Source organism: Electrophorus electricus, chromosome 13 (genome assembly GCF_013358815.1).
Source record: "Electrophorus electricus isolate fEleEle1 chromosome 13, fEleEle1.pri, whole genome shotgun sequence".
In the NCBI taxonomy this organism is placed as follows: domain Eukaryota; kingdom Metazoa; phylum Chordata; class Actinopteri; order Gymnotiformes; family Gymnotidae; genus Electrophorus; species Electrophorus electricus.
Window position 1 is genome coordinate 4,990,162 of NC_049547.1, and position 10,409 is coordinate 5,000,570.

The 10,409-nt window shown below is 40.1% G+C and overlaps 1 protein-coding gene across 1 annotated transcript; it reads left to right on the top strand.

Moving 5' to 3' along the window:
* Positions 1–3,977: 3,977 nt before the first annotated feature.
* LOC113579139 (solute carrier family 22 member 13) lies at positions 3,978–9,808 on the top strand. Its single transcript, XM_027012876.2, is given in 10 exon segments — positions 3,978–4,312; positions 4,459–4,559; positions 4,641–4,720; positions 4,723–4,788; positions 4,965–5,133; positions 5,227–5,326; positions 5,463–5,593; positions 7,883–8,100; positions 8,250–8,358; positions 8,812–9,808. Coding segments are annotated over 10 exon segments (1,431 nt in total). The 5' UTR covers positions 3,978–4,099; the 3' UTR covers positions 9,056–9,808.
* Positions 9,809–10,409: the final 601 nt, after the last annotated feature.

Consider the following 10,409-nt stretch of genomic DNA (forward strand, 5'->3'; position numbering starts at 1 on the left):
ATGAATAGGCAGATGCTCAGCAAATGTTTAATGTTTTTTTTTTTTTTACCAAAGATAGCAAAGTATGATATGTTGATCCCTGATATATCACTAGAATGTATAATATCTCTGCTATATCGCTATTATTTTACCAATGTAAAAAAGAATCTGGTGTTAAAAGACAAACATCATAGTCAATGCATATTCAGGTTGTTTCTCTTCATCTCTTCTGTAAAAAAGTGCGCATATATATATATATATATATATATATATATATATATATATATATATATATATATATATATATATATATATATCTCCCTTGTACTGATTCTCTGTGAAACTTTATACATTTTTGTATCTGTTGTTTCTCTGAAGGTACTGCTTAGCCTTGTTTAGCTTATATGATCCAATACATAGGGCTACGTTACTGTACCTGCAGTAGTTTGGGAATAAGGAGCAGAAGACATCGGGTTGAAGCCTGTGTTGACAATATGACTATCTTCACAATAAAAAAAAAGTCAGTTTCTTTTGACATTTGTCTTGTACAGAACTGATTTCTAACGCTACACAAAAATTTTATAGATTTGTAAAGTATATTACATTTTAAATAATTCTTAAAAAAAACCTTCTGGAATCATGATCAACAAATTACAAACACTTGTATAATCCCACTCAAGAAAAAACAATAAATTAAACAGTGACTGCTTAAGATGATAAAACTTTTAAAATATATAAAGCTATATACAATATTACATAATCATAATAATAATAATAACAACAAATACATTCAATATACGTTCCAAGGTACCTGAGTTGAGTTAAATGTCTTTGTAAGGAAGATAAAGTGGTGTGTGGTAGTTAATAACAACAGTAGCAGCAGTAACAGCCTCATTTATGAGTGTTACACCTAGTATGTTGTTTAAAGCACTTACATAAAAACCCCAGATGGTACTATAGTGCATATAGAATGAAGAATCCAGAGCAGTGCTACTCAGTTCTTGCTACTCAGTCCACAAGCAGGAGGGCTGTGCTGTCCCAGCTGTAAGATGACTCCTTATAGTCTAATGTCCATGTGTAGGAATGTCTAAGATGATCCTTGGCACAGTGCATCTGTTTCAGTTTGTTGCTGAGGGAGCTCCTCTGTTTCCCCACAGTAGTGTGGAGGAAGTGTGACGCATCCATGATGGATAGGAGTTCAGCATCCTTCGATCTGAAACACCCTTTTGAGAGTCCAGATTGACTCCTATGACCACGTCAGACTGATCAGATTGTTAAGGCTTTTTGCAGCGCTAGTTGGAAAGATGATGCCCAGACACACAACCACTTAAAAAGGAGCACTGGGAACTAACTAGTAGAATGCCCACAGCAGAGACATGTACATCAAAGAACCTTGGTTTCCTCAGAAAATGGAGGTAACTCTGGCTCTCTTTGAACACAGCATATGTGAGTACATTACAATCTATCATCCAAGTGTACCCCCAGATATTCAGAAGTGAGGTGCTCCTGTGCTTCACATAGCCATGAGTAATACACAGCCCTGCAGCCTCCCAAACTGTGATCTACCAGTCAGGTAGTCTATTATTCATGAATGCGACATAATGGGCACATTCCGGTGTATGACCCAAAAATTATTCAGTTAAGCTAAATATTTTTCTGACTCAGTTGCCCTTTCTTTGAGACTGAGATGACACATTTTCCAGATAAGTGGGACTTTTTCCACTCTGCAGCTCAGGTCGAATATGCACTGCAGGACTCCACCCAGTTGCTCAGCGCAAATCTTCAGCGATCTGGGCTCAGTGTCTGGCAGGAAGTCTGTGGAGAGGTGAAGGAGATAATTAGTCTTTGCTGGGTGTGGGTAGAAGTGATTGCTGTCCATTGGTGTAAATGATGCAAAAGGTGGGAGGGACACGCTCTGGGAATGGTGTCAGCTGATGATCAGGGGTGTGAAGGGGGGGAAGCAGAGGCTGTAGAGAGGATAAATAATCAGGAACTGGGCCATTGTCCAAGCTGCTTTACAAATGTTTTAGCTCACACACACATTCGTGGCTGCCCTCAGCTGGATTGGTGTTATGTCACTGACACCCTTCCACACATCACACAGCAGAGCTACTTCTCTGCTTCAGTTTGTTTAATAGAATTAATTGATTAGCTAATTGATTCATTGGTTGGGAACCTTGGCAGGAGAAACACTAGTGTAGGCACAGTGTCTGCAGGACACTATCCTGACTGAGCCTTAAGGTACCGTGCCAAGTGTTACAGTTTTGCTCTTGGTGAACATTGAACTGTTTAAACAAAATATCTATAGGCATTTCAGTCCTGCAGCACATAGATATGCAGACTAATGAAAGGCTTTTCAAAAAATTATGGGCTTGCATTTTTCAAAGTACGTTTACATAAGAAATGTCTGGATAACAACAAGAGACATGTAGACTGCAACATCAGTACCTCCTTCCCAACACTAAAACCATAGCAGAAAAGCCCATTTTAGTCAGCCCAGCACGGATGAGTGTGAAAACTACCACGTGTCCATAGCCCCTGAGAGGCCTGTATATGGCTTTTCCAGTTCCACTATCCCTTAAGAATCAAAGCTTTGTAAAAGAGATGCACAGATGGGCCCCTTAGCGCCAGACTAGTGGGATCCTCAGTGCTTATGTCATCAAAGAATGTTTGATGAGAGAACAGGGGTATTTGTGAGAAACAGGCTATTTTTAGAGATCATTGTAGTTAATTATGTAGTTAATTTTTTTCTGTGTCCATTTTGTTAACCAGAGTATGTCTTTGTGTATGTCTGTGTTCATTTATGACTTTCTAATTGTCAAAGAGTATTGCAGCTTACAAATGACCCGTGTGCAGTCCTCTACAGAAGGCTATAGAAGGCCTAAAAGGAGCAGGCTACACTAGAGTACGATAAAATGGCATCGTTAAGGATATAGGTTAATACACCAACTGGTGTCAGTAATGATGCCAAATGGGTATTCCATTCACCCTGAATATTGTTAGCAACGGTGAGAATTATAGGCGCCCTGGATAAACATGTAGTTAACAGCCTGTGTAAATGTTGTTCAGAAATACCCCGTTGGCAGTAATAACGGAGTATTGCTACAGTTCGGATGAGCGACACATGTTGGGGATCGCAACATCATGACACGTTTCGCTATAATTAAAGTGCAAGCTTGGTAGAATTATATGTCCAACTCTGCGATATCGTTTGTTTTTAACGATAAAGATTTTCTAGCATTATGGATAAGCAATTTCAGGCTGCGTTCAACACGTTATATTTGTTTCTGTTTCGTGAGCTCGATGTCACGCAATAACGTCTTCAGTTAGTGGCATTCAGATGAGCCTCGCAGGAGCGAGCACACCCCGATTTTTGATCTAAATTTTCTTTCTTGTCGCAGTGTTACATTGTGCGTTCTACGTACACTGTCCACCGATCTTAACTCGTAGCCAAAGATAGTCGTAGGAGATGCTCGATTTGGCCTACGATAGCAAAACTGGGTCGCACAGTGTGAACCCGGCTTTAGTAATCTCGCACCGCGCAAATCGCATAGAACATTTATGACCTTGAAAAGTATCGGATTCTCTAATACTATTACAATCAAAGAAAGAACACGTGGGGTCACTTCACAGGTGTGTGTATAGGCATGTTAGGATAACGGACCTCCATGAGTGTTACTGTTGTATACCGTGTTCTCTTAAAAGCCTTCAAAGAGAGAGACTTCCAAGCACATTGATTTTTATGCGTTGAGATTATGAGCCCTCGTGAGAGCATGGAGATCAAAAACTACTGGCACGTGCACTGCTGCAGTATCAAACGTGAGGTGTTGCAGTCTTCAACACCTACTTGTGCAACCATAATTTTCTTTTTGTAACTTTGTATAGGTTCATTTATAATAATGATTATTGCTTTTTAATTCTGCCTTTGCAAGCTCTTCCTTCGCAGGGAAGGCTGGACTGCCAAAGCTTCATTGACACAACCCCTAGAATGATGGCCCTATGGGCCGAGGTTACAAAGATGACGTTACATCTTAATTTAGCGTCGTTTTTCAACGCCAGGGACCGAGGTGCAACTCTTTCTCTATTTGTAGGTTAAAGGCTAATGCAATAAGTCTTGTTTATGGGTTCTCTTCAAAGGGACGTGTACTTGAGGCTAAGCTTGGCCATTTTCTTTACGGCTTTTCTGTTTTTCTTGGACGTATTCATTGAAAGGAATTCTTGCAATGATCACACGGAAAACGCGGAGTCTTTTAACTATACGCGTGAATTTAACATTTCACAGGAATACCTTGTCACGACGGTGTGGTTGAACAATGTAAGCAACCACCTAAACGTAAGTAGCCCGAAGTGAGGCGGAGTACACCCAGCGTTTTAGTGTAGAGAAGTAAGTTTGTAGGTGTTTTGTCTTCCATAAACAAACTAAACTGCCTACGAATTTTATTCAGAAAGTGATTCCTGAAGTACCGATTCCCGTTGTAGGAATCGCTGTGTACAGGGGAGAACTCTTTTGCGCACGGGCAAGCAACATATATGACGGGTTTGCTCATTGGATCCATTTTCGGAGGAACTTTGTCCGACAAGTCTGTAATTCAGTATATGACTTACTTACTGCAAGTGTACTGTTTACGATTTTAATTAACAGCGTATTCTCTCATGAACAGGTACGGGAAGAAATCCCTCCTGGTTTGTTGTTGCGCGGTGCATTCCATAACCGCGCTGCTGACCGCCTTTCTGCCATACGCGTCTTTACCGCCCGCTGCATCACTGGGATAACCTGCTGTGCCATTCACATCTGTACTTACAGTTTGGGTTGGTACCACGCGAATGCCTTTGAAACCGAATTCCGAACTAATCGACAAAGAACGCACTAAGTGACCATGATGCATTTAAAAAAACCAAAACAATTCCACCACATTTATCTTGCAAAACGAGGTTATTACCAATGGAGAAGACGCAGACTATTTTCACGTAATCTGCCTTTACAGGGGTGGAATGGAGTTTACCGAAGTATCGCATCTGGCCGCCCACCTTTTTCTCCTTCGTCTTCAGCGTGGGCATGATGGTCGTGGCTGCTGTCGCCTACCTTACGCGAGGATGGCTGCAGTTCCACCTGGCGCTGGCCATTCCACAGATTCTCTGTGTACCTCTCTATTTGTTAGTATCTATCTTTTTATTAATACGTATACCCAAAATACACACTTGGTCCTTTAATTCGTATGGTGTGCACCTGAATTTCCTCATGAACAGTTCGATTCCAGAATCTCCAAAATGGCTCCTTCTAAATAAGATGTGTATTTTAGAGCGCTACCGCAATAGGAGTCCTGAGGACAGACGTTATCTTGATTTGGTAAGAATAAACTATATGGTTCTTGCAGCTAATATAGATTTCAACGCATCCAGCATGACACTACAGTTTGATTTTAATAGGAAAAAACAGCCACTAATCCTGAGACATTTTGTCTTGTATCAAAACTCACTGATAGCTTTTGGACACCGTGGGAAATGAGTGCCAGAAGGCTAACGCACTGGAGACGGATACTGAAAAAGTTTCTGGATTCATCCACTTTAAATCAGCCACAATAATTATGCGCCTTTTCATCATGAGTTTTATTGGGTGGGTAAGTTTTTATACAAAACACAGAAATATTTCACAAAGCTTTTTAACATTAAGATACTGATTTAAGTAACCGAGTTACCAAAGCCACATTAATATATAATTCATACATGATTATACAGGTTATTCATTTTGTAAGACAGATCTGGGAACTTGTTGTTCTTTGTGGGAGATGACCTTTGCCCTGAAGAATGTCTTGCATGATTTGTTGCAAAGCTCAAGTTTCAGGGCTGATAACTTGTCCAGAATAGCATGAAGATAACTTATCCACTAAGTGTCCCATGCTACAGGTACTAGATTTGTTGCAGCGATGCATTAATTAGCCCTTCTATATGATGGGTTTGCATGAATAACCTGTAGGGTGCTGATGTTGAGTGTAAAGCTTTTAAGTGAAATGCATGTCGAGATTAATTCTGTTGAAAATGTAGAGATATAGATATAAACACCATAAATAATACTCACAAGTAAGCCTGCAGAAGTGAGAGTGGGCAGTGTGGCTGTTGTGCGAATGAACTTTAATTGAACTTGACTCTCATTCTGCACCCTGAAAGACTGTTTAGGATCCCTGAGAATCATCAGACATCCAGGCCCTTTTTGAACTGTGGGGCTAATAATGGTCACACGTCCTTGGGAACACAGGGAATTTCTGTTCAAGCACGGCTGGGGTGCATTCCTAAGGTCATAACTTCAAATTAGCAAATTCAATTAAATGAATGTATTTTCCAGTCATGTTTGTTCTTTTTACAGCAACGTGGACAATAGGGCGATTATAGTTGTGATCAGAGTGTCTGACACTGTAGTGGTTTGATTCATAGTTCATATGGGTCTGATCAGCAGTAAGAATGTATCTCTCATTTGAGTTTATTCGCTTTTTCCATCAGATTTCTTAACTTTAACCCTGTGGTTTACTTGCTCCTGTTAATGTTTAGCTGCTCAAAGGGTATGAAAGAGGAGAGTTCATTGTATCCTTTATTTGCAGCTACACTTGTAATGCTATTACTTGGTGGTTTTAATTCTTGGCTAAGCAATACATTTGGCTAATGGTTACGTTTTACATTCTGCCTTTAATGCTTTGGGACTACTTTGGGAGTTAACCGTTACTGAACCAATTATAAAATTATACTGTTTACGTTTAGAATTTGTCAGGCATGGTTTAAATTTTGCAATAAGTATAGCTCTCTATTACTTATCAGCCTTATTTATGAATTACACTTTGAATATGTGTAATTTTATCTGTAAAAAGTACAGATGTATGATTTTTCTCTAAACTTTGCCTCAGGAACATCCATCCTCAGTGTCCAGCAATAGTTAATAGTTAAGAGAGGAACTCCACTTTCCTTGGTATCATTTTCCATACTGATATGCAAGTATACGGGAACCAGAAACTGAGATTATGAAAACAATTCAGTGTGCAAAAATACATAATTTTTTTTGCATGGTACAAAACCTTGGTTAACCAGTTTTGCAGATATTACATCCCTGTAAGATGTCTCATGTCTTTTGGGTTAATATCCTAACTCTTTACATTGACCAAATATTTCCTACTTTATTTAAAGCCTATCTTGAAACAAACAAATGTTGGAGGTAGACCTCCAACATTAGTATGACCTTAATCTTGGTGTAGGGGAATCTTATACAACTGATCTGGAGTAGCTATTAATTGGGTTTAGGTTAGCAAGGTATAGCTTAATAAATATAGATGTGGTTGGTTAAAATCCATATGGAAATGGTGGCACTGAGTACACGTTTATTATGCCAGTGGGGCTGTGTTTGGCCTTAGTTGCTGGGGAGGCCAGTATGGACTTTGCGGTTTAGGGAGTGATTGAGGTTCGATAAGTCTGTGGTTTAAAAGTGAACTTGGAAGGGGGTGGGTCTGGAATGTCAGAGCTTAATTTGAGCCTTCTGGTGGTGGTGTGGGCTTAATACAGCGAAACACAAAGGGAGTTGCCTACCTGACGACTCCTGTGAAGAGCTTGCGAGTTAGTGTGTTCTTGGAGGTTACTATGAGTGAGGTGAGTGGACTTGGCCTTATATGAAACCTTAATGGTTTGACACAGGATATGCAAAATCTCACCCTGTGCATAATTATATAAAAACATGCGCACAAAAGAATATAAAGAACTGCATCCCTCCTCTACAGGTGGTCCAAAAAGACCACTTTTCTGGGCATGTCTGTTGTCTGTCTCTCATTGCATTGTCTCTAATATATGGCTGCCTAATTAACAAGAATTTGGTGTACCATTTACAAGTGTTTCTGCATTAACCTGTTAATGTCTTCTTTGTCCTCAGATTAGCATCCGCCCTCACCTACTATGGGATCTGCTTCGGTGTGGGCAGCTTTGGGGTGGATGTCTACTTGGCGCAGTTCTTCTCAGGCCTGTCGGAGTCCCCCTCACTCCTGCTGCCACTTCTGCTGGCCCGTTGGGGCCGCAGGTCCTTCTGCATGGCCACTCTGCTGCTCAGCGGCACCGGCTGCCTGCTATCTCTCCTCGTCTCCAAGTTCTGCCGTGAGAGATGTCTTCTGTGGATGTGTTCCTTCTGTTCATTTTAAGCTGCATATATATCGAGCTTGTGGGGAAACTGCATTTGAATAGTTTAGCGCTGCTTAGAATGTTTTTAGAGCAGTAATTTACTATTCCTTATGGCCTGTTCCTAGAAATTCCTGCGCTGGTGATGGCTCTTGCTCTGATGGGGAAGCTATGTGTGCAGGCCACCACCTGTGTTTCTCTGCTATATGGCATCGAGCTTTTCCCTACTGTCATAAGGTAAATGCTAAATTGCCCATAAAGAACTCAAATTTAATTAGTTTGATACAACAGAGATTAAGCCTAATCTCAGATTGCACACTGAAGATATTTTTGTCTGATTAGCCTTAAACCATATAAGATGTGCTTCCAAAGCTACTTTTGCAAATATAGTATTCGTCTGGGCAAGTTATGCATCTTATACATTTAGCTATACAATACATTTAATAACCAGCATGTGGTTGTATATATTGTACTGTTTTATCCAAAGCAACTCAGTTATGACTGAACACAACTTGAGCAATTGAGGGTTAGGGCCTTGTTCAGTTCTCAGTGGAAACCTGATGGTGCTAGTTTGAACTAGTAACCTTCTGATTACTAGTCAAGTACCTTAACCACTGAGTTAACACTAACAGTTTTGGCTCCTCTTCCCAGCTAAACCTATGTCCCCGACTAAAAACCTCTTTCTGGCAGGCAGAAGTGTGTTGGCCTGGTTAGCCTATCTTATCGGATGGGCTGCATTGTCAATGCAGTGGTGGCCCCCAAGGGCGGGATCTCTGTGGGAGCCATGATCTGTTACAGCAGTGGACCCTTGCTGGGTGCAGCGCTGTGCTTGTTTCTCCCAGAGACCAGTGGCATCCCATTACCAGATACAGTACAGGACTGCGAAAGACAGTCCACGCTGAAGCTGAAGCCTACGTCCTGCTGTTCCCAGTGAGACACCGTGGGAAAAGCTTGCAGCAGATTTCAGACGTCACATTTTGTTATGCACAGTTCTAAGTCGACATTCATGGTGTTTTCTTGCCAACGGACAATTTGCAGCAATGTTTTCGTTCAACTCTGGCACATAATCAATGAGTGGAGGATGGTGCACACTTCTTTGCTCACAGCTGCAGTGGTATAAGTGTAAGGAATAGGCTGGTAAAATTAAGTACAGAAACAGTACAACAATAGAAGAAAGTGGCATGTTGGAGAAGTAATGAGTGTTAACAGGCAAAAGAGGCTTAAAATTGCATTAGATATATTAATAAAGTAAAACAAAGGAGTATAGAGAGTCTTTGTCCTTTTAGAATGATTTGCGTACAGGGCAGAGGCCTCTGCAGGTTTCCAGTAAAGGATCCTAAGTAGGCACTGGTGGACCTCAAGGTAAGATATACAACCTCTCCACCAGCCTCAGGATTATTTTTCTGTACCATCTTTAGGACAAGGTTAATAGAAGTCTTCTCTTGGAATATGGTGGTAACGGGTTACAACTGGTGTGGGTGTTGAATGTCAGTTTGCATATGTTGACTGATGCAATGGTGGTGAATGCAAACCCTAGTATGTAAAATGGTGGGGTGAATACATAATTCTGACCAATGTATAAAAATGTGGCTTCTTTGTTCGGCTGTTGGACATTCTCCGGAGGGTGCCTCAATCATGCTTGTTAATGTTAACTTGCAATAAAAGAAGGACAAGCTATCTTCTTTAACTAATTCTTAAGTCTGCAGCTTAATTTTATATTTGAATGGTTAACTTATAACTAGCTGACTGGGGATTTAGGAATGACATTAGTCAAACTGATTAACTTTCTGGAAAATGTAAAGGTTTTCCTGCAGTTACCTTATGGTAGATAATTTCACTCAACATAATTTGGCAACATAAATATATCAACGTGAATTCACATATGGCTGTGTACCTTAGGAAGAGAGAGTTAGGCTGTAAGGGAGTAAAGCCAACCGTGAAATGTCACGTTTTAAAACAAAACAAACGAACAAAAAAAAAAAGTTAGACTTGATACTACCAATGAGCCACTAATAATCGTGAGCCAGAACAACTTACAGTTAAAACTGCTTCAAACCAGGAATGCATTGTGCAAAACTTGTTTAACTCAATTATTGGTTGACTACTGGAGGCTGTAAAAGAAACCTATATAGCTAGATAGATAGAGATATAAAGATATCTCTCTCTCTCTCTCTCTATCTATATCGATCTATAGATATCTATATCGATAGCTCTATCTATATATATATCTAGATATATATATATATATATATCTATAGCTATCTATATATCTAGATATATATATATAT